The sequence below is a fragment of the Balaenoptera physalus genome (genome assembly GCF_965194825.1).
Source record: "Balaenoptera physalus genome assembly, chromosome: 2".
Classification (NCBI taxonomy): domain Eukaryota; kingdom Metazoa; phylum Chordata; class Mammalia; order Artiodactyla; family Balaenopteridae; genus Balaenoptera; species Balaenoptera physalus.
The window spans coordinates 111,503,026-111,527,597 of NC_138883.1; the positions used below are offsets into that span (position 1 = coordinate 111,503,026).

A 24,572-nucleotide genomic window follows, 5' to 3' on the forward strand; every position below is an offset into this window, starting at 1 on the left:
CAATTTACTTAATGAAATCCTGCTATTCCGTTTAACGGGGATATTTTTTGCAGATGTTGATTTAACTTAGCTTTGCAAAATATGTGAACTGTACCGTTTCTTTTCCTATTTTTAACGGTTTCAGGATTCTAGTTCAGCAACTCCACCGGCGCTGCCATGCCAGCAGTGGTGTTTACTCCCATCCTTGAAAATACTTGTTTTCCATTGCTTTGTTTGCCCTCCCCTCCATCCCACATACCCATAAAGGGGAGGGGTCCCACACACAACAGATTCTTCCAGAGGAGGCTCAATCAGGTTTAGTAATGGATGGAATTGGACTGAAGGGACATCAGAGTTTCTTATAGTCCAACCCCCTTGTTTTGAGGGAATGGAGGCTCAGAGTGGGGAAGTGACTTGCCTAAAGTCACACAGCAAGTTAGGAGCATAGTGACTTGAGGCATCAGCTGGGTTCTCTGGACAGAGGTGAGAGTGGGGAGCAGGGGGTTCTTGCCTTGTGGCTATTTTGGCTGATTCTTCTCCCTAGGAAGAGACCCACCACCAACACCCCAGCCCCAGGAGCTTTGGACTTGACCTTCATGTGCTGGGAGGGAAGTTCTGCTTCATGTCTCCCTGAGGCACTGTGGCTAGTGGAGAAAAACCCCACCAAGAGTTCTGAGACTTGGAGTTGTGGGGAAGGGCTTCTGCTGCTTGACTGTCTTCCGTGACCTGGGTAAATTGCTTCCTCTCCCCGAGCCTCAGTTTCCCCGTCTGTACGGTGTAGGTGAGAGTCCTCATCTCCTCTACTGTTGTCAGAATCTAATGGAGGAGGTTGGTGTGAGAAGTTCTGGCCTGAAGCCCAGCAGGTGTTCAGGGAATGCTTTTATAACATCCTCACACACTGCCAACTCTGGTCCCCATGGGAGGACACGGGAGGAGAGGTGTGACATGCGAGTGAACCTGGTGTCTGTGGGTACCAGGATCCGGGTCAGACATAGCAGGACACACTCCTTCCCTTCGATGGGGGACCTCCTCCAGCCACCCTTTCTTTAATGACAGGGACTCCCATGGAGTCAGGAGAGAGCAGGCAGAGGCCCAGACTGGCATGGGACTTGCCAGGGGCAGAGTCTGAATCCGGGGCATCACTCCTGGTGGCTCCCGATGTAGGGTCCAGCGCCCTGAGGATGGGTCTCTGCCTGAGTCCCCAGGTTGGGAGCTGGTGCATCTTGATCCCAGCCCCTTTCAGGGCCTTGCCCCCAGTCTCTTGGAGGGTTCGCCTGGCTCTAGTGTTCTGGAGCTTGCTGGAGGGGGCTAAAGGAAATTCTGGAGGTGGGGCCAGCTGGGAGCACGGGGTCGGGTGGGGGGAGCGGTTCAGTGCTGGAGGGCGCTGGGCTGGGCCTTCCCCGATCACTGCATTCCGCACACACGCCCTGGATGCTGGAATGTCCACTGAGCTGCGAAGGAAGTGCTGGCAGGACAACAGAGCCGAGGGCGGGCGGAACGCGATGGGCCCGGGCACTGGGGATCGGGCCCTCTGCAGACGTGGAGATGACCGGGCTGGGGCCAGGGAGGGAGGGACGGCCACCTTGGCAGGCCGGGTGACCTCAAGGAGCAGTTTCCCATGGCTCTGAGGGACTGGTTTCTGGTTAAGCTGACGGAGAGGGCCAGGGACCCTCCTTGAAGCCTACTCCACATTATACAAACCCCGTTTATATAAAGTTGTTGTCTTTTTGTATGTCTGCGGGTGGAGGTGGTGGGAGGGAAGTGTGACTGGAACTTTTGTTGCCTGAAGAATTCACTACATGGATCCTTCTATAGTCATGACCCTTGGTTCCTTAGCACTCTCCTTTTTATTACTAAATACAAAGTAGCATGTCATCACACAGTCAATATAGTTATAGTCTCTTTATATAACATTCGAAATATACTGGTAAAGCATAAGTCTCCCTTTCTTCCCCATCCTACTTTCCTCCTGAGAGTTAACTACTCTTTTTTTTTTTTTTTTTTTTTTTTTTTTTGCCGTGCTGGGTCCTCGTTGCTGCGCACGGGCTTTCTCTAGTCGCGGCGAGCGGGGGCTACTCTTCGTTGCGGTGTGCGGGCTTCTCATTGCGGTGGCTTCTCTTGTTGCGGAGCACAGGCTCTAGGCACGTGGGCTTCAGTAGTTACAGCACGCAGGCTCAGTAGTTGTGGCTCGTGGGCTCTAGAGCACGGGCTCAGTAGTTGTGGCGCACGGGCTGAGTTGCTTGCTCCGCGGCATGTGGGATCTTCCCAGACCAGGGATCAAACCCGTGTCCCCTGCATTGGCAGGCGGATTCTTAACCACTGGACCACCAGGGAAGTCCAGTTAACTACTCTTAAGCCGAGCAGGATGAAAACAGCAACGAAACAGAGTAGATTATTTTTTAATGACGGCAAGTCCGAACGCTGGTGACAGTAAACTTCACAAAAGCTCTCAGGCTGTCTTTATAAACCCGGCTACATGCTGGATTTTCAGGAGAGACACATCTAAACAAAATCATATAGGAAGGTTGAAACTGAAGAGAACTGGTGGGGAAAGATACACTAAGTCAGTGCTAAACAGAGAGAAAGTAAGTGCAGCAGTATTAATATGAGGTAATATAATTCCAGACAAAAGGGCATTAGAAGGAACAAAGAGGCAAATTTTACAAAGATCAAGGGTTGGCAGACTTTTCCGTAAAGGGCCAGATAAATATTTTCGGCTTTGCAGGCTGTTCGGTCTCTGTCCCACTGCTCAACTCTGCCGTTGTGGCATACACAGACAACATATAACACAATGCCTGTGATTGTGTTGCAGTAAAACTGTAGTGCCCAGAACAAGTGGCGGGCCACATTTGGCGTTTGCTGACGCCTGACATAGATCAAAGATAAATTATTCTATCTCAGGGAGATAGAATAATCAAGGATCTTTATATACCTAACAACATAGCTTTGAAATCTCTAAATGAAAAGACAGATAGAAATAAAAAGGGAATTTGACAAACCCCCAGGAGAATGGGACTTAAAAACACAGTGCTTTCAGAAGCTGACAGATCCAGTAGACAGAGAATTTTATGGACAACACTGCAAATATGTTGCAATATGTGTATTTGTGTATTTACAGGTGCTTGTCCCATTGTACCATGCCAGGTCCCTGTTCACCCCTTGGATTTTTTAAACTAGAGTGGTCTGTCTTGTCTCTAAACGGGCTGGACAAATCAAGATGAGGTAAAAAAAAGCTCTGCATCTTCAGCATTGGGTGCTTCTTGTAGTCCTAGAGTTCCCACTTATAAAGTCCACCTGTCTCTCAGTATTAATCACACCCAGTTGTAGGCGGGGTCCCCACCCTGAATGAGCTAGTGGTCTGTGGGGTGTAGGGATGTGTGCCCATGAAACAGTGGAGAACCAGTCAGGCCGTGACCCTCCTTGCCCACTACCTTCCCGTGGCTATCCATGCCCACAACACACCCCAGGTGCTCAGCCCTAGCCAACCCCTATAGACTCTCTTTTCTCCACGAGCCCTTCCGTGTTCTGTGATCTGGCCTTAGGAGACTGCTTTCGCCTTGACTTCTGCCCGTGTGCCTTCGCCCAGGCCATCCCTCAGCCCTGAAGCGCCTGGCCGTCCTCCCCACCCCTTCCACCCCTCCGGGGTACCACTCAGCATCCTCCTTCCCTAGGAGGATTTGGTGGCCCGACCTTCTTTGCCTCGCTGCCCCTCATTTACGATGTTCCTGGTGGTCGTGTCCTCTCTTCCCCTGGCTTGGAGCTCCGAGGGCAGAGGTGTGCCTGGTCCCCTGGCCCCCCAGGAGACCAGCGTTGTGCCCTGTCAGGGCTCTGGGCAGTGCTTGTGCGTGGAAGGGGGCATCTGTGGAGAGAGCGCCTCCTTGCCTGCTGCACGCCCCCCGGGAGCAGAGGTTGGACTGCCTGTTTGTGAGTCCCAGCACCACCCCTTACCAGTGGGTGACCTTGGAGGGGTCAGGAGGCCTCAGTTTCCTCCTTGTCCATCAAACGGGCACTTAATAATATTTACACGCCAGGGTTGTTGTGGGAAATAGGTGCCTGGCACATGGTGAGCTGGCAGAACATGTCAGTTCCTAGCACCGTCATTCCCTGTCCCACGATTCTTTGTCCTGGCTGCTCTTGATCCCATTTCACATATGGGGAACCCAAGGCCCAGAGAGACTAAGGCCATTCGTCCCTGATACACAGCTAGGAAGTGGCAGAGCTGGGATTTGAGCCGAGGCCCTTGATGCTGGATCCCAGGAGGAGGTGCACGCTGTCCCAAGGGCCTGTCCTCAGACACGCCCAGGTGCACTGAGTCAGGGCCATCCGCGGTGGCTCCAGAGTGTCGCCTTCCCTGCTGGTCTCCCGGCCTGGCGCTGGGACCGCCACGTCCGTGTAATGCTAGGAAGTCAATTTGGTTTGGTCTCCTTCCTTCCCCTGTCATCCCTCCCTCGGGGAAGCCAGCTCTCTCCCTACTGTGCCAGGCTTCTGAACCCTCTGCTCGTGGGATAGTGACATATCAGCCAGAAAAGAGGCCTCTTAAATCTTGTGAAAAACATAGATTCCTGGGCTCCACCCAGGACCCATGAATCAGAATCTCCAGGGGCGGGGCCTGGGAATCTGGACATAAGGGCCCAAAGCAGGGGAAACACTGGCTCTTTTAACCCTTTTGTTTTTCGGTTGAAGAAGCCGGCCTTCGGAGAAGGGTCTGCGTTGCAGGGAGGCCCAGTGAGCCTGCAGAGCCCCCTCTGGACTCTTACCTGAGTCACAGCTGCTGCCCCTTCCCAGCACTGTCCCCCCGCCCCATCCCCCAGCCTCGAATCTCTAGGAACCCTGTACAATGGAAGTGGTTGCGAATGGGTGTGCAGAGACCTTCTGGAAACTCAGGCTCTGCTCGGAGACTTCCTGTGTCTTACAATGTTATCTTCAGAATAGGAAACTTTGCCCCATTTTTGCAACGCACATCCTTTGCCTGAGAGTCTGTGGTGGTGCCGGCCAGCCGGGGCGGGTCACTTCTCAGGCAGAGGCGGGGAGTTGTTCTGACAGCCATGCGAGGAAGGACTCTCTCCCTGCAACTCACAAGAACAAACAAACAGACCCTTTTGCAAAAATAATTCATGTTGGCCAGACTCATCAGGAGTATTTGTTCCTTGTGCCCAGTGGTATTGATAGAACCAAGTCATTTCTCAGAGACAAGAGCGCTAGCTGTGAGGCCCGGCTCTGCTGCTGCCTAACCTCCAGCAAGTGATTGCTGCTCTCTGAGCCTCAGTTTCCTCTTCTGTAAAGGGAGGAGGTTGGGCTGAATAAGTTCTAACGCTGACAATGAGCAGCTCCCCAAGAATCCTTTAGATTCCCCTACTTCCTCCAAGTGTCTCTTTGAAATAAGCATGCTTTTGCTGTTAGACAGTATGTTCCAGAGCACCCTGTAATTTTCCGAGTTTCCACCAATCCAAGACTGGTATGGCCTCTCCCACCCTCAACTCTCAGACATTCACATGACCCACCAGGGCGGTGGGTGGATTTCCCAAGTGACAGGTTCCATTTTGAATTGGGAGCAGGGGAAGGCCCCTCAGAACTCACAAGGAGTGGGACTTTTTCTGCAGGCTTGCAGTTAGTTTACACGCCCGGGCTAGTGCTCACCTCCTGCGGGCCAGCTGCAAAGAATGTTTATGCTGTTTCTTTTATTGCCCTCAGACTGGAGTCTTAGGGAGGGCTCTTTTGGTTTGAGGGAAAAAACATGTGTGTGTAGCCCACTAAATAGCTTGGAACTGACCAGAAGGAGCGATGTTTACAGAAACAAGAGCCTCTCTGATTTCCTTTGACATCGCCGTTATTCTCTCCTCCCTCCAGCCTCCAGCACGCCCCTTGCCGCAGAATTGATTATTCCTTCTTCCAGGGAGTCCGCGTTGGTGCACCCTCACACACAGTAGGCATTCAGTGAGCGTGAGAGAGGAGCCCTACCTCGTAAGCAAATGCTGCTCTTGCCTCTCCGTGGCACTTCTGTTGGCTGGACCCCAAACCCACAATGAGTGGTTCTTGAAAACATCCTTCCCACTCTTTCCCCTCAGGGAATTTGCTTTCAGGGTTTCAGGGTGGGGCCCTACATGTTCCAGGCCTGGGCAGGGCAGCTCTCGTGGCTGGGTGGGAGCGGTCAGGAGGGGCACCTTGGGAAGGTAGAGATGGTCAGACTGGCGTGAGTGATCTACTAGGATGTGGTTCTTTAGTGGGTCTTTATAAGTAAGTGAGTCGGTCTGCCTGTTTTACGGTAAAGGCCATGAGGAGGGAGAGGGTTAAACCAAGTGGATGCCCAGATTCCAAACATATGGGTGAAGATCCTTCTGGTCAACCTGCGGGTCAACTACAGAACCCATGGTGTCTGTGTCGGGACGTCCATCTGGGGGCAGATGCATGCGTATGGCAGGTCCCAGCCTTCATATTTTTGTTGGTCTTACCTGATAGCAGTATGTGAAGCCCAAGGAGGGGGTTGCAAAGGAATTGGTAGGGAGAGGGAGAAAAAGCGTCCGCCAGCACACCTGGCTTCCCTGCCCCACAAGACATAAGATGAGTCTTTCCCACAGGGCATAGCAGAGGCCCCTGCTAGCCTAGGGAGCACCTCTGAGGCGGGCTCCATCACCCAGTGGGTACCACAGGGTCTTGGTGATCCAGAGGATGTCTGGAATGCGCAGAGGGCAGGAGCCGCAGAGCGGTGGTCTCGGGGTGGGAGTGGGGCTCTGCTGGGCAGCTCTGGAACTAGGAGATGGAAGGTGCAGGGAGAAGGACCATCTTCGGACCTCGAGGCTGAGCCTGAGGTCAGTGCCACTCGGAGGGGCTCTGCCTTCCTCTGGGCTCCACAGGCGGGCGGGCTCCGGGGTAGCGCCGGGACAGGGGCACCCGGGGAGGCTGGCGGCTCCGGGTCTCCTTGGCACAGCTCCAGCCCCCACGTGCCCAGAGACACAGGCGGCTGCTCCTGACTCAGTGGCCTTGTGGACCCGCCTGGCCGGAATCTGCCTTTCGCCTGACAGTGCCGCCTCCCCGACTTGGCAGGGCCATCTCCTCGAGCTGGAGCAGCCCCCGGTATTTCCAGCTTGGCCCTCTGCCCGCCTCTCTGGGGCCTCACAGTCTGTCCTCCCGGGCCAGGACCAACACACCCTCTCAGCTTGACGGCTTCCCGGCCTTGCCCGGGCCTCTTCCTGCCATCCCAGACTCCCTGCGCTGAATCTGCGGTCCCCTCACCTTGCCTGCTTCTCAGAAAACATCAGTGACACCCCAGCCCGCCCCCGGAGGTGAAATGCGCTTCCTCCCAGGGAGAAAACATGGGGCCTGGCTCATTAGACATCACCAAGGAGGCCATAAACATCCCGAGTTCCCCTACTGCAGTTGACGCCTGAGGGGTTTCCACATGGGGTGGGGCCCCTGTGGGGCCCCTCCCCACCCTCTCTCACGTGGAAACGCCCCAGTTGGCTGGGTCCCCTGGCCATATGCCCTAGGAAACGCTGCTTCTTTCAGATGGGCACGGAAATAACTGGGTGGCATGTTGGCCTGCGGGAGCCAAGGGCTACCTCTCCTTCCTGGACGGCTGCTGAGGGACCTGGGGGTGCTGGAGGTACAGTCGCCCAAGTGGCCTCCTTTCCAGTTGCACAGAAAGGGAACACTGACCACTCAGGGACTCACCAATTCAGGCGATTGGACGGTGGCTGATTGGAAAGGTTACTGTCTAGAAAGCAAATTTTGTGATGTTCGAATACCATAGAGATGCTGACCGGATAATGTTTCCCGTTAGAGGTCATTCGGAGATCTGCTTTAGTGCACAGATAAGAGCGATTTGTAATTGGTATGCCAGTTGTTTATACAGTGCTAGTAGGATAAACAGTTCTCCTGAACCTTATTTATATTTTGCATTTGTTTATCAAAACTTTTTTTTTTTAACTTCAACCCAGCTGCTTTTGGAATTATTACAAACTCTGGATTTATGGGTCCTAATGAATGGTACTTTATGTATGTGCGTGATAATTTATCTTGCATGCTTTAACCAAGAGCCTCAGTGCTCAGGGTAAGGGAAGCCGAAAGTGTCCCTTCCTCCCCAGAATGTCAATGTTATAGGAAGGCTTGGGGGACAAATCGTTTGTCTTATCTGATCGGAAGCAGACATGTCATGGAGTAGAAAGCATGAGATTTCAAAGAGCTTTCCTAGACTACACCCTAAGGGATTGAGTCCCCGGAGCTTGACTGGGACACTGCGGGTGAGGTTGACATACTGTGGGGTGTGTATGGGGCCAGTGGGGGATGGAGGAGAGGAGGTGACCAAAGGATACTTGACAGCAATTTGCAGCAACAACAGATGTTTATCCCTTTTTATGACCTGATAATGTTGTGTCCCTCTATCGTGTTTGTCTTTCACCGGTCTTGCAGCTTACCTTTGACGTTCATCCCAGTAGCATTGGCGTCAACCCTTCAGCATTACTTCTAATCAGGAATTCATGGTCCCACTTGGCCCAAGGCTTCAGCACTGATCTCAGGAGAGCCGTGGTCTGATTTCATAATTGGACCTCACTGTCACAGGGGGGCTACCTTTCACACCAGGGTTGGTCACCTTGCTCTGTTTGATCCCCACATTTCTTGGGGTGTTTGTCCATGCAAAGACCTCCCAAAGACTTGACCCAGACAAAGAGAGGCTCACACTTCCATCCTCTTCCTCACGCCCAAAGTCGCCTGAACCACTTGAATAAACCTGAACTCGGCTGTAGCCTCTCCTGCCCTCTGCTCACCCAGCTGCCTATCAGTTTTCTTCATCCAGTGAGGATAAAGCGAGCAAGTGAAGTCAGCGGCAGCACTTTCTCCTGCCCAGCCTCTGGATTGCCTCTTAGCTTCGTTTTAAGTTTTGGTGTCTCTCTTTCTGGCTAGTGAGAATTCTCAGAGGGGAGGGCTCCCCAGCTACCCCCTTCCCACACACACACACACACACACACACACACACACACACACACACACACACACGCAGCAGCTTGCGTGTTATGGGAGGGGATGTGGTCCCATTTTACACCTGAGCAACTGAGGCACGCTTTGCTTTTGCACACAGGTAGGGCTGGCGCTGTGGGATGGAGTTGGGAAAGGGGACTTCTGGGTGTTTGGGTTTTCTGCTGTTATTTTTAACTCTGGTTTTAAGCGTCCTTTCTTGGCAGCTATGGCCACAAGATAGGGCTGGGATGTTGTGAGACGCTTGATGTAACTAAAAGGGCCTGGCCTGTGAGTTCCTGACCGAGGAGGAAGTGGTTAGGTGGCCAAGAATGCAACCTGCGCCTCCCAGATTAATTAATAATTGAGTGCTGGCCCCCGGCCAGGCAGAGCCAGCCTCGAGAGATACAGTGAACCAAGAGTGGTTAACTACAGTGGGGGAAGGAAGAGTTGGACTTGGCCTGTGGCGAAAAGGGAAATTCACAATGGCCATGATTTATGGGCTGAATTACTTCAGGTCCTCTTTAGTGGGCCCAACTTGGGCATGTGCTCCAGGAAAGCAGACACTGGTGGCCTGCAGGGCCATTTGTGCCCACGGGGAAGGGAGGCAGTAGAGGTGCGGGGGGCCGGGGGCGGGGCGCAGTGGGGCAGGCACCAGCCGCGGCGGAGGAGGTACAGGTCTCAAGTGGAAGAGGTGGCCGGGAGAGAGACTGCACTATCTGGTGGAACTAGTATAGGCTAGAAATTGAGTGCCCCTTGGGTCACACTGTGCAAAGAGGGATGGAAGGAAGAGTGGGTGTGGAGTCTGGCTCCCCTGGGTTCAAATTCTAGCTAATTGGCTTTGTGACCTTGGGCAGGGGACTTAACCTCCATTTCCTCCTCTGTAAGATTCTACCCACCTCCTAGGATTGTTCTCAGGGTTAAATGAGACGGGGTGTGTGGACGGACAGTGGCCAATAGCAGCCGGATTCCCATAGGCTGACGGGAGACGCCTCAGTAGCGACCCAGCGATGGCAGGATCATTACTTAGTAAAGCTCTGCTAATGTTTGCTGACCCCATGCGTGCCAGGTGTGTGCTGCTTGCTAAGGTAGACATGATTATTCAGTTCCCTTCCCCAAGAGCCCCTTCAGGCTTCCCCATGATTCAGGAAAGGCACTCCTTCCTCCCCTTATCACACAGGTCCCTGTGGCTGCAAACAGCTGTCAGGAGGGGGAGGCAGTTCTAGAAGGCACTTGGACATTGCCATCGGTTGGGTTCTGCCCATAGGTCTCCCTGGTCCCCTTGTCTTTCCTAGAAGACAATTAAGGATTATGAATTGGATCATGGCAAACAAGCCTTGTGCCCCTCTTGGCTGAAAAGTTAGCCTTGGGAATAGGAGACCAAACAGAAGCACAGTTGACAGTTGTGACAATTGCGCTCACATTATTGCTGCATTGACTTGAGTCATGCAGTGTGTGCCCATGTGTACCTAGACACAGACTAAAGAATTACTCTGAGAAACTGTTACTGAGCTGGTGACTCATTTTCCCAAGATGCTTGGCCGGGGGTGAGCGGGGGTGAGCGGGGGTGGGGCACCGCGCGGACAGTGGAAGGAGCACCTTTGGCCTCCGAAGACGTGGATGAGCCCTGATCTTCCTTCCTCGTTAACCCCCTGTGGGCAGTCACCCAACCTGTCTGAGCTTTATATTCCATAACCTAAAATGGGCTTGAATGGGCTTGGAGAATTGGAAAACCCTCCACAGTTAGAAACAGTATTCCACCATCACTATCAATGGGGGTAGAGCCACCTTCTTGGCTTGGGCTACAGGGGCTGTGAGAACCAAGCTTGGCCTCCTTCTGCTTTGGAAACGGGTCCTGGGCTTGGGGCTGAGGCATGGGGCGCAAGGCTGTGGGGCTGTGTCCACCCGCTGGCTTGATGTGATGGACGGACCGCCTGGCGTGCTCCCTTCTCTGCACCTCTAGCCCCATATCAAACAAGCCATCCCTTTCCAGGCAGCTTGGAGCTTGGGCACGGATGGTGCCGAGCAGCTTCAGCTGCTTCAGTTTTACTCAGTAGCACAACCACAGACAGGAGGCCGGCTTGCAGGGGTGAGCTTCTGCCAAGCCCTAGGTCATCTTGCAACATTTTTGCAGGGAACCTTTAAAACTCATGTTACTGTGCTCTTTACAGCAGGTATTAGTATTTAATTGGGGCTTAATGGTCTCTCCAGTCAATATTAGCTTTTTGCTTATTATAAAGCACTCTTGTTTGTTCCAGAAATGTGTGTGATCCAGGGAACCCTCACTTTAAGAAAATCCAGTATGTAGGACCCTGTGTTCACTAAAGAGGTGTGGGTCATATACCTTTGTGTTACAAAAGGATATTTTTAAGGGAAGGATTTAATGCAAGGATTTAATTTGAATGCCCCCACCCGGGGACTTTAATTTGGGGGTGTTTATCCCAAAGTGCATCTTTAATGTAAATAAGGCAGGTGTATTTGACTTGCAAAGGTCACACAATACTGGCTCGTTGGTAAACGACACCAGGCTGGTGTTAGATGAGGCTTATTTTTGAGAACTTTGCAAATAAGAAAACCAGCTCCCCATCCTATTCTTGGGCTGTTCCATTGACAGCTATGCTCCCTGTGTTCCATTCACCCTCATAGACTTAGCAAGTCTGAGAAGTTAAATCCACCCCCATTGCCAGACAACTGTAGGCTTTAGGCGATTTTTTTTTTGAGCCACTGAAACAAGTGTGGCACATAGCGAGCTCATCTGGCATTCCATTGGTGGGGCTGCATCATGAGGATCAGCAAGTAGGGATGCTGCTTCTCCCTCCCCCACTCAGTGTCCTGGCTTCTGAGCCTCAGTGGTGTCATCTGTTCAATGGGAACGGTACAGCTGCTGCATTTTTTTCAGACCTGGGGAAAACCCGATGATTTCCCAAGTGCCCTCCCAGCTCTTGGATGTGAAATTCCATTCAGCGCCCATTGTTGACAGTGCTCTGGTCCGGTGGCAGGGTGCCAGGTCTCAGGGGAGGAGGGGCAGAGATGAGTGACGCCTCATGCCAGGCCAGCCAGCTTGCAGGTGGGTGCGGTGGAGACACACGCCCTCCTGATGATGGCATCAAAGAGTGTCATGGAGGAGGGGCCGTGCAGTTCAGACCCAGGGACTGAGTAAGGCTTTTCAAAGGAGGTGACATCGGGGTCTTGATGGTTGAGTAAGAGTCTGACAAACTTTGGGGAAGGGAGGAGGAAACTCATGTTCATCAAGTGCCAGTTACCGTTGTTAGGCCCGTCATGAACCTGCCCCCCGCCCTTGACCCCTTTGAGTGAGTTGTTATGCTGGCTTCATGGGTGTCCAGTGTGTGCCCCACTCAGGGCCTGTGCTCAGAAGGGGCCTCAGCTCAGTTTAAGGCTATGCTTTCGCCACTGAAATTCTGAATACTTTTTGAACAAGGAGCCCTGCATTTTCACTTTGCACTGGGCCCCCCAAATTCTGTAGCTGGTCCCGGCCCTCAGAGACGTGGTCACCTGCCCACAGTAACCCAGCTATTAAGATCTGCACTAGTTCACCTCTCTGCTGCCTGTGGTCTCAGGGAATCTTCCAGATCAAGAGAGAGTGGGATGGACAAAGTACACACAGAGTGGGGTGTTCAAAGCACCGGGAACTAAGGGATCCCAGTAGCAGGGGTGCCTCCCCTGATTACCCCCTGGGATGTTTCTGCACCAGGGCAGGTTCCTGCCCCGCAGAGCTGCTGAGACAGGCTGATTGAGGGCAGTTTTAAGGTACTTTGCTTTTATGGCTTTACATTGGGTCCAAGTAGAAGTTTAAGGCAGGAGGTTTGCCAATAAAACTCAAATTGTATTTGGGAAATAGAAGAGAAATGGAGGTGTCCTGAATTCCCCCAGCTCTGGTAGCCTGCAGGGCAGGAAAGTACCCCCAAATGGGCTTCCTTGAAGCACACCGCCAACTGCCACAGATTGCGGCCCCCAACGCACCTCTGACACACGCCCAGGCTGTCCCCATCTGAACCCCCAAAGGGCCGATTTTCTTCAACAGGGAAGTCAAGGTTGGGCTGAGTCAGTGAACTTTGGCACTTGAAGCCTAAGGTGGGAAAACCCACACTCCGCCAAGACAGGAACCCGGAAGAGCAGCCAGGGGCCTGGTTCTTGTGTGAATTCAGGAGTTCGGCCATCGGCAGGGCAGACCCGCAGCCAGGGAGGATTGGGGGGCCCCTTCCCTTCTCACAACCGCATTCTCTTTCCTGGGGACTGAGGTACCCAGCTTCATTATCGTGCACAGTGTGTTTTTAGAATCTTTCCAGGGGCAATATGAAAAGCCAGGCTTTCCCATCCCAGGGCGTCTCTGGCTAAGAAAACAAACAAACACACTCAGAGTCTGACTTTGTGATAAAACAAAAGAAGACCTGGAATGGGAGCAAAGTTCAGAGGCTTTTGCTGCAGAAACTGGTTCCTTCTGGAAAATGTGGGGCTGATTTTATAAGCCGCTTATCGCAGGCTCTCTCCTCCCCTCGCAGACAGATGCTTTTCACCGTCCTTCCCTCCAGGGCACAGGGAACCAGAATTTTCCCACCTGGACTTGGTTCCCTGTTAGAAGTCTGAGTGGTTCCCCTGCCCTGCCTCCTTGGGCCTTGTCTTTTCTGGCTTAGGGTGTTGGGCTTTCCTTTAGGAGCATAGGGCCAGGCCAGGCCGGCACACCAGTGTTTCTGGGGTAGAGTCTGAATGCTCAGCTCTGATGGAGAGTGATCTGATGGCGGCCTCAGTGTGGCTCTCAGAAGCTGGAGCTGCCTGCAGAGTGTTTTTAAGAAGGGAGCTTGGACCACAGAGCACCGAGGTCTGGGGAGAAAAGCCACTGCCCACTGGGCCCGGGGAACCTGGAACAATCTTGCCAGGGAGGCAGGGCGAGAAGGATGCTGATAGAAGTCATAGGTCCTGGTAGGTGCCAGGGAAACTACCTGTGGAGGAGACTCTGAGCAGGCCTGTGTGTATTAGGACCCAGGTGAAAGCTTGTTTTATGTCAGGGTTGCAAGAGGAGTTCGTCTTTTCAGGATCTGTTTGACTACTGCACAAGATAGATGAATGGAAACCTTACCCACCTCAGCCCAGGTTGCCACTTTGTTCAACCAGAGACCTGGGGCCGAGCAGGCTGGGGTCAGGGCGCCAAGGGCAGAAGAAAGGCCTTCCTGCTGGGCCCAGCAGGCCTCTCTCTAGAGGAGGCCAGTTACGACTCAGCTGGGCGGCCACTGACTATCCTTATACTCACATCCCTCTAAACCCCTCAGGGCGGGGGTTCCATGGACTCCCCAGAAGAGCAGATGAGGCAGCACGAAGGGCACAGCAGGGAGGAGCTGGGCTCAGAGGCCGTCGGTCAGGGTTCCCGTGCTGCATTGCTGCGTGGCCTCTGTCCCTGGGGTCTGTCCTCTGAGAATGGAGGTGATTCTGCTTCCTGGTGCAGAGCACAGAGCACCTGGCAGCTCCCACACTCCAGTTACTCAGCCAGGGTCAGCAGCCCTTTCCCAAGGTCACCCTTCGTCATTGCAGTGCATTTAGAAAATGCTCGTTGTGTTGAGGAGGGGTGGTGGGAGTGCATGGGAGAAACTGTACTTAAAAACCAAAAAAGTGTATGTGTTTGCAGGGCTGCATAGGGGACCATAGATAGCTGTTATATGGCATGGTTTCTGAAAACCCCCAGTCTTCGCAGAAGGTGGGCAGCGTGTGGTGGGGTGCCCACATTGCCACATCCAAGGGCCACTTTTAACATCCAGTCTTTATAGAGTCTCCACGTGCCAGCTTGGAGCGGACACGGGTGGGTTATTACAGCACAGCCCCTGTGCCATTACCCGGCAGGCCTCTGGAGGTTTGCAGCCCATGGGTTGCAACCATGAGAGAGTAATGCAAAGCCCCCTGTCTCTAGATAGATGTGAGCTTGAATCCCAGCTTTCCAACTTCCTAGCTGAGGACTGTGGACACACTACCTGACATTCAGGCCTCAGCTGCATCTTAAAATGGGAATTACTGAGAGGATTAACAGTATGTTGAGATACTGCATTTAAAGTGCTTCATACTCTGCTTGGCATTTGGTAAAGGTTCATTAAATGTTGGCTGGTAAATCATCATCATTACTATTATTACTACTACTACTACTGGCTGGCTTATTTTATTGTTATTATTACTACTACTACTAGTACTCCTCCTCTTATTTCCCCTTGATTCTCAATTCCATTGGCACATTGCAGGTATTATTATCACCTAATATGAATACCCTTATGAACTATACAGGCTGAGTCAATCTATTAAATAATTTATACAAATAACATATAGAGATAAGATGGTGGTAATAATACTAGTGAAAAATAATAGCTGTTACTTATGGAGTGCTTATTTTGAACCAGGCATTATTCAGTGCACTTGAAATTAATCCCAGCAGCCCGAGGCAGTAACTTCTGATTGCATCCCCATTTTACAGATTAGGAAACTGAGGCCCAGGGGGTGAAGTCACTTACCCAAGATTTCACCACTATTGAGTGGCAGAGCTGAGATTCACATGCAGGCAGCTTGGCTTCCGGGCCCTGTGCAGGAGACACCCAACTGGTCCTAGCCACTGTATTGCGAATTTTCCCTGTAACCTTGGCAAGTTCCCTTCCCTCTTTGGGCCTCAGGTTTTGCATCTGCAGAATCATGAATTTTGGCCACATGGATCACGCATTTCCTGGCCTCCCTCCTCCCCTTGCTGTCATTCTCCACCACACACAACACGCGCACATACACACAGAGCAGAGCGGCTGGTCGACTCTCTGGAAAGTGGTGGCAAAGCACAGTCCTTGGCCCCAGAGACCAGCGGCTGAAAGAGCCCCCAAGGTGGACCCCGTGCAGGCAGTGGCGGTGGCTAGACCGCCCGTGATGTAATGACCGATTAGGAACTTCCTCTTGGAAGCCTGGCTTCCTCCAGGGGCCAAAGGTGCTGGAGCTGAGGTGGGGGTGGGGAGGGGCGGGTGGGAGCGAATAAGAGGAAACTCCTGTCAGCTGGGCCCTGCTTTTGGAAAGCGTTCAGCGGAGAGGCTTGTTCTAAGCTGTTGACCATTAACGTGGCCCTGTGCACATTCCTTCTCTGCTTTTACTGCCGGATCCCAGTGGATAAAGGACTGGTCTCCCCCTCCCTTAACAAAGAAAAAAAAAAAAGAGCTTCTAATTAATGCTGTATCTCTGGACTTGTTGCAAAACCTGAAGCCATTTCTGTAGCTTAAAATGACAAAGGAAGGTTAAGTGGAAACTTCTTTTTCCCTCTTTAGTTTGATAACAAAAACTACTTATCTAATGGGCAGACAAGGCTTTTAAAGGGGTGTTAGGTTAACCAGATGCAGGGCCACGTAATTACTCCCAGGCCTGGGAGCCTCAGATGAAAAAGCTGCTGGTTGGATGGGAACTTAAAGCCACAGGCATGACATGGGACAGAAGAAAGGAGTTTTCCAGAAGGGTAGGAGGCCCCAGTGGGGCCCTGTGCAAAGGGGATTGGAAAAGCCAGCCCTAGGCTCCTCTCTGGCTCTGGCACCAACTTGCTGGGTAACCCTGGGCAAGTCACTTAACTTCTCTGAGTCTCCGAGTCTCCCTTCCCAGCTCTCGATGGGGTCTGCCCATGTTTCATCGCTCATTGAGGTGTGGCTGGGCCAGCCCCAGGAGAGGCAGGGAGGCTGCTAAGGCCCAAGGGGGTGTGCAGCAGCAGCAAAAGCTTTGAACACGGAGGAGCATGAGTGGCCCAGCCAGGCCCTGGAGACCGGGGGACTCAGGGTCCAGCTTCCTGCGAATGCTCTGAGCCTCCACATCCAGCTTCCTTAGTCTAAGGGATCGTAGACTTTAATCTGGGCATATCTCTGGTTTGCCTCCCAGGATGGGTGAGTCCAAGGCGGTCTGGCCCAGTGGAAAAGGGGGGAATCACAAGGAAAACAAGCTGCATTGCGTGTGCTCAGGCTTTTGGAGCGTGCGGCCCACGGGGGAGCACACAGGAACGTTCCTGCCCTTTGTTTTGACAAAAAACTGCTGATTCGAAGAAGTTAAAGGCTTTCTTGGGATTTCAGCTCTCCCTGCCTCCCCCAGACGCAGTTGGCCCCCTTGGTGCCCCAGCACCCCGACAGAATTACACGTTGGGCTCGAAGCACCCTTGCTGGGCAGAGGGGCCAAGAGGAAGGAACGCCAGCCATCGGAGGGGCCGGCTTCAGTGCAGGGGAGAGGACCTACTGTCAGGCCAGTCTCCTCCTGCCCGCCGCAGGCATCACCACCCTCTGGTGGCAGGAATGTGGGTGCCACCGGGCGGCCAGGCCGCCCCTGTCCAGCCTGGAAACACAGGGCTTGTCCCTTGGGCCACCTGGGAGCCCTGCTGGGACCACTCCAGGATGGCCACAGAGGGCTGGCCTAGCAGCACATTTCCACTATCTTCGTTGTAATTCTTTCAAGGCACCATACGTACAATGAAATGCACAGCTCTCTAGTGCATAGGTTATGATTTTTTGACAATGTGTGTACACCCAGGTTCCCACTGTACCAATCAAGATATCAAACATTGGGAACTTCCCTGGTGGCGCAGTGGTTGAGAATCCGCCTGCCAATGCAGGGGACACGGGTTCGAGCCCTGGTCTGGGAGGATCCCACATGCCGCGGAGCAACTAAGCCCGTGCGCCACAGTTACTGAGCCTGCGCTCTAGAGCCCATGAGCCACAACTACTGAGCCTGTGTGCCACAACTACTGAAGCCCGCGCGCCTAGAGCCCGTGCTCCACAACAAGAGAAGCCACCGCAATGAGAAGCCTGCGCACCGCAACAAAGAGTAGCCCCCCACTCAGCACAACTCGAGAAACCTCACACACAGCAACGAAGACCCAACACAGCCAAAAATAAATAAATAAATAAATTTATTAAAAAAAAAAAAAAATCAAACATTTCCAGCACCCAAGAAAGTTCCCTCATCCCCACTCCCCAGAAGTAATCCCTGTTCTGATTTCTGTCATTGTAGGTTAGTTTTATCTACTCAAGAATTTCATATCAATGGAAACAAACAGCACGTCTTCTGTGTCTGGCTTCTTTCACTCAGCCGGCTGCATCTGAGATTCAGCCACATTGTGGTGTGTTTCAGTAGTTTGTTCGTTTTTATTGGTGTGTCGTATTCCACTGTATGGATGAGCCTTATTTTTGCCTGTCCATTATCATAGTCTGTTTGGGCTGCTATAATAACGGTACCATAAATTGGTGGCTTAAATAATGCATATTTATTTCTCACAGTTGTGGAGTCTGGAAGTCCAAGATCAAGGGGCCGGTAGATCTGGTGTCTAGTGAGAGCCATTTCCTGGTTCCTAAATGGCTGTATTCTTGCTATGTCCTCACACGGTGGAATGAGGGAGCTCTCCGGGGTCTCTTTTAAAGGACACTAATCCCGTTCATGACCTAATCACTTCCCAAAGACCCTACCTTCTAATGCTGTCACATTGGGGGTTAAGATTTCCAACGTGAATTTGGGGCGGGGGGGCACACGCAAACATCTAGTCCATAACATCCATCCTCCTGTTGATGGACATTTGAGCTGCTTTCCAAGTTTGGGTGATTACGAGTAGAGCTGCTGTGAACATGCATGAAATCACAGAAATGTAGAGCTCATTGTTCAGAAGGGAAGACTGAGGCCAGGAGAAGGGAGATGGCCTGCCTGATCAGGGCCAGGCCTCCTGACCCCCGGCCTGGTGCCGCTCCGCCAGATCTGCCCCAGACATCGCGCCAGACCGCGCCTCGCCTCTCCCCCTCCCCCTGGAACCCTTCCAGCTGGGACCCAGAGTCTGGCTGGGAACTAGGCCAGGCCTTGAGCAGGGGGTAGCGAGCAGGAGTTTCGGTCAGAGCGCGGTCATCTTTGATGTTGTTCACTCGGGTCTGACTCCGCGGTATTTATTTGCAATTAAGGAGCTGGTTCCTAATTAGGCTGATGGCGGGACCACAGCCCTGGAGCCACGAGAAGCAAAGGATCTTCTGTAAGAGACTGTCCCCTCGCGGCCTGAGTGGCAGCCCAGGCCGCAGACGAGAGGTGTGGTGGGTCAGGTGGGGCTCTGCGTCTGTGAGGAGTGGGGAGGTGACCCTGGGTTTGGGGGTGCCTGCCTTCTCGCAGAGGGCGGGTCAGCTTGTTCTGAACACACAGCATGAGATCGGAATACACGTGTGTGTGTGTGTGTGTGTGTGTGTGTGTGTGTAAATAGGACTCCAGGAGCACTCATCTGTGTCCCCCGCGTTCAGTTATTCGTTGCTTCACCCTTCGTTCCTTCGCTTACTGAGCATCTCCTTGCATCTCAGGTACCGGGCTGGGAGCTAAACCTTAACATTTGTTAAGTGCTTTACCGCTTGCAAAGGGCATTGCCGTCCATTGTCCTATTGTAACTTCCCATGCCGGTGACTCTGGGTCGTGACCCGCGACACCCCTAAGGAGCCCTGGCCTTGGAAGGGTTAGGCCAGCGCTGGGACGGATAGACAGACAGCTGCTTCTTTCTGCTCCCAATTGATCTGCTGCCAGAGTTGCCAGAAAATCCAAAGACGGACTGTGTAAATGAGGCGCTCAGTTATGAATAAGTCCGTTTTACAAATGGGGAGACTGAGGCTTGGGGACATTCAGTGGCTTGTTCATGGCCACATATCCAGTCAGTGGTGAGAACTTAGGTCTGTCTCACTAGGAAACCTTTTGGATCATGTGACAAGCATTAGGTTAGAATCTGGGGTCTCTAGTTCTGGTCCCACTTCTGCCACCCACTGCTGTGTGTCCTTGGGCAAGTCACCCGATACCCCCGGAGGTGCCATCTTGTAGGCACAAGGACATTGGACTCAATTGATGGTTCCCACAGGCCAGCCTCAGGACTAAGTTTTCATTGGCCCATGGTGAAAGAAATAAGAAAATTTCTTATAATCTAAATGTGTTAATTTAAAATTTTCTGATTTAGGTCCTACCTATTTTGTGAGTATCAAATTACTTTCTTTTGTGCTAGTGATAGTAGACGGTCTTGGGGTTTTTAATAAGTCTGTATGTGACAAAGTAAAACCGTGGTAACCTTATGACATTCCCAACTCCTCCATTAAACAGTGTATTGGTTTATGAAAGCCCAAAGCATCGGGGCTCCCTGGATGAGATGATGTGGGGGGGAACCCTCCAGCTCTGGAGCCCAGAGACCCTAAGAGCTAGGTGGGGATGGGGAGGCCCCAAGCATGGTGACGGGCTCACCTGCCGGCCTGCTCTCTCAGGATCAGACCTGAGACCCTAGTCCTTGCCCAGCACCCCCTTGGGCCTGAGGGCATTGGCCCCACCTGCTGGGCAGGATTCCGGGGGGCGGGGGTAGGGGTGAGGGCAGTGTGCCAACACTTGGGATCTGTTTTATTTCCTTCCTTCTTCCCTTGCAGGTGTTCCAAGAGCACCCTGGGGATACATGCAGACTTGGGACAGATGCAGAAAGGACTAAGACCCACCCCTTCCTCCTTGAGAGTTGAGGCCAGCCAGGGGCACAGACACCTGCTCAGGCCAAGGGAGGGACTGCATTTAAGGCTCTAGGCACACAGAGGGAGAGGTCAGAGAGGGCTTCTCAGAGGCGGCAGTCCATCCCCTGGAATTTGGAAGACCTGGAGCCCAGGCCTGATGAGTTGTTACCCAGTCTGCTCAAGCAAAGAGGCTGCGGAAAGTGAGGCCTGGCCCAGGCAGTGTCCCTGAGCGCCACGGATGGGGCAGGCTGGGCCCTAGGGCAGCTCTGGGGTGGGGCGGTGAGGGGGTGGGGTTCATCCCCACTCACAGGGTCCCATCCCCCTGCGAGGAGCGCTGACTGGGGCAAGGCCAGGGACACAGGTGTTGATGAGATGGGGGTGGAGGGTGAGGGCGCATTTGGCTCGGCTGGGGTGGGAGGTACTGAGAGGAGGGGGACGGGAAGGCCCACTTGGCCTTGAATGGAAAGCCTTTTAGGAGCAATTACCCCACCCCCTCAATCCCATTACCCCCACTCCCTGACTGTTAAACTACTTCTTTGCCTTTTGCAACAGAGTGGCTCCCTCCTGGGGCAGAGCTGCCACTTTATGACTAGGGTGGCCCTCTCTGAGCTTATCTGTAGAGGGGATGGCAGTACTCCCTCACTCAGTGGGACTGGGTGAGTCTTCAGGGAATGAAGACCTTTCGTTTCTGGGTCGGGCAGTGACTCACCGGCTTGTGGGTGAGCACCTCTAGGACTCACAGACCACGAGAGCAGTCATGGTTACAGGCGGGGTGAGGTTTCGAGAAGGGGGGCATTTGCTTGGTGCATGGGTTTTGGGGGGTGTCTGCCTGGAGTATGGAGAAGAGCTCCCCTCGGGAGTGTGGCCTGGCACTGATGCTGGCTCCAGCACTCACTGGTGTGTGCCCTTGACCGGTTATGGCACCTCCCTGGGCCTCAGTTACCACACCTGTGAACTGGGGTGATAACAGGTGCAACCAAGGCCGTTGCGAAGAAGGCGCCTGGCTCGTGGAAGGCACTCAGGGATGCCTGTTGTCTGTCTTGTCACCCGACATTCTCCAGGCATAGCTTCTTTGCTTCCCCGCCTCTCTGTGCCTAGTGCACTAATGGAGTTCTTGTTGCTCGGTGAGAAGGTTGGTGTTGGAGTTCCACGGCCAGGCTGGGATGGTGCTGCTCTCCTGGCTCTTGGAAACTCTCAGACCCGTGCTGGATGGATGGATGGATGGATGGATGGATGGATGGATGGAGAAAGGGGCAATGGCTTGGGGTGTTCCTAGCTGTCCACCTGCTGGGGCTGGCCTAGTGCCCACAGCTGTGTCACCTACCACGGGCTAGAGCTGTCTCTCTGCCCACTGGCTAAGGGGCAAGTCAGCTGAGGGCGGGGAGCAGGGCCTCTTTCCCCCATCCCGACCATCAGCTAGAACCACGAGGGGCCTGGATGGGGACTGTGAAACAAAATGATACGTCCTCAGGGGCTGGCCTGGGGACCTGTGGCTGGGATCTTAATGTCAGGCAGAGGGCAAGGGGCATGCCCTTTGGGACTGTGCCCAGCCCCAGGCCACAGCAGAGCAGGCAGCCCACAGGAGGCCCCTCAGGTGGACATTTTCCTGCTAAACGGGCCTCCCAGCACATAAGAGAATGTCAGGAGCCCCGTCACCCGGCTGCTCTGGGGCTTCTAGGCGGGGCTGGGCTGAAGGCAGACAGAGCTGACCTCACCCAGGCTCCTGAATGAAGTTGTTGGCAGTGCTTTCTCCCTCAGGTTTGATTGGACTTTGATCTGTTTCTTTTGGAGAAGCCGAGCCATAAAGGGCCTCAGTGTGTCCTCATCAGGCCTCCAGCAGACCTTCTCCCTCTGCAAAAGCCCCAGCCAGGGGCCTGTGTGGAAACACATAACCCCACCGGGCAGTCACGGGTGCCCACCTGCTTGTCAGAGCCCTGAGCTCGAAGGAGAGACCAGATGTCAAAACGCTTCAGCATCTGAGAAGCCAGCCACACCCGAGCGCAGTGAGGAGGGGGCTGCCCTTCAAGATGGGTCCCTTGCCTATACCTGGTATTAGGCCTGGTCTCAGAAAATTGTTAAATTCATGCGGACACGTAGAGATGCCCCAAGCTGGAGTGAGGAGGGAGCCCAGCCATCATCCAGGCCACCCCTTTGCCGCCTATGGGGAAACTGAGGCCCGGAGAGGAGCCGCTGGCAAACTGGAGCCCTTGAGGAGCGATTCCCTTTTGCACTTAGAGACCCTCTGCTTCTCCGTCTCACAGAAGCGGCTACAGTTCTGGTGAAAAGCTGCACTTCCTGCCCAGAGAGCCAACTTGAGGGGCCGGGGGTGGGGGTTACTGGGAGACCGTGCGTGACGCTCCAGGCTGAGGCTGTGCGCCGTCGGGCAGCCGCGATTCCGATTCTGGGCCGGAAGAGATCCTGGGGGCCACATTGCCCACCGCACCACGCCTTCCTATGCCTGAGTCCCCTCTGAGGGGCGGTTTATGCCCTCTGATAGCTTCACCGCGCTCCGTTCAGGTTGAGTCTTGGACTGACCGGGTTCAAATCCCGGTGGTGCCCCTCGCCGGCTGAGTGGCCTCGGGCAGGCTGCTGGCGGCTGCCAAGGCTTGGATGCTCATCTGTAAAATGAGAAGGTGGCTCCTCACGGTTATGGGAGGACCCCGTGAGTCACGTGTGGAGCGAGGAGTGCAGAGCACGGCACCCGGAACAACGTAGGTGCTCGCCATTCAGTCCCTCCCTTGGGTGTGTGGGTGTGTGTCCCTCTCCTGCTGGCTTGTAAAACTCTATAGGCAGGAGCCGGGTGTGGTTCGTGTTTGGGTACCCGCAGGCACCTGGCACAGTAGGTGCCTTGCCTTCGTGTGTGTCTGGGGGTGGGGTGGACGGTGAGGTCCTGCTGTGCGTTAAATATGAGGACGGCCTGGCCCGCAGTAGTGCTCCCCATGTCTGTTGGGCACCAGAGACCCCCCTCAAACCCCACCGGCCAGGCGGCAGTGCCACTTCCGCTGCCCTGGAATAACACCCGCGTGCCCTGTGCTTGCCCCGCAGACGCCAGCATGTCTCCGGATGCCACCAAGCCGAGCCACTGGTGCAGCGTGGCCTACTGGGAGCACCGGACACGGGTGGGCCGCCTCTACGCGGTGTATGACCAGGCCGTCAGCATCTTCTACGACCTACCTCAGGGCAGCGGCTTCTGCCTGGGCCAGCTCAACCTGGAGCAGCGCAGCGAGTCGGTGCGGCGCACGCGCAGCAAGATCGGCTTCGGCATCCTGCTCAGCAAGGAGCCGGACGGCGTGTGGGCCTACAACCGCGGCGAGCACCCCATCTTCGTCAACTCCCCCACGCTGGACGCGCCCGGCGGCCGCGCCCTGGTGGTCCGCAAGGTGCCCCCCGGCTACTCCATCAAGGTGTTTGACTTCGAGCGCTCCGGCCTGCTCCAGCACGGGCCCGAGCCCGACGCCGCCGACGGCCCCTACGACCCCAACAGCGTCCGCATCAGCTTCGCCAAGGGCTGGGGTCCCTGCTACTCCCGGCAGTTCATCACCTCCTGCCCCTGCTGGCTTGAGATCCTCCTCAACAACCACAGATAGCGGCCCGCCACCCGCCCCGCCAACGGGGGCCCCGTGCCCAGAGACACAGCCCCCACGGACGACCCCTCCCCCCAGATATCATCTACCTAGATTTAATATAAAGTTTTATATATTATATGGAAATATATATTATACTTGTAATTATGGAGTCATTTTTACAATGTAATTATTTATGTATGGTGCAATGTGTGTATATGGACAAAACAAGAAAGACGCACTTTGGCTTATAATACAGATATATTTTCTTTCTTCTCCTCCTTCCTCTTCTTTATGGTTTTTTGTTGTTGTTGTTGTTGTTTGTTTTTTTTTAAAGAAAATGATACAGCAGAGCTAGGTGGAAGAGCCTGGGTTTGGTGTATGGTTTTTGAAATATTAATGCCCAGACAAAAAGCTAATAGCAGTCACTCGTTGATAATAAAGTATTCGCATTAGTTTTTTTTTTTTTTTTTTTAAACTGTCTTCTTTTTAACAAAGAGGAACATGCAGGGCTTCTGTGGGTTTCTGATCCATCAGGCATCCCGAAACTTGATTTCCATCTTTTACCGGTTAGAGTGGAGGGAATTACATT

General features: G+C 53.6%; 1 protein-coding gene across 2 annotated transcripts in view; it reads left to right on the forward strand.

The window, feature by feature from the left end:
* The window catches only part of SMAD6 (SMAD family member 6), a 72,919-nt gene extending 48,608 nt beyond the window's left edge, over nucleotides 1-24,311 (forward strand). For both annotated transcript variants that reach the window (XM_082446927.1, XM_082446928.1), the window contains exon 4: nucleotides 23,463-24,311. In XM_082446927.1, the coding sequence (XP_082303053.1) occupies nucleotides 23,463-24,004 (542 nt within the window). In that variant the 3' untranslated portion in view covers nucleotides 24,005-24,311. The remainder of the gene's footprint in view (nucleotides 1-23,462) is intronic.
* Nucleotides 24,312-24,572: the final 261 nt, after the last annotated feature.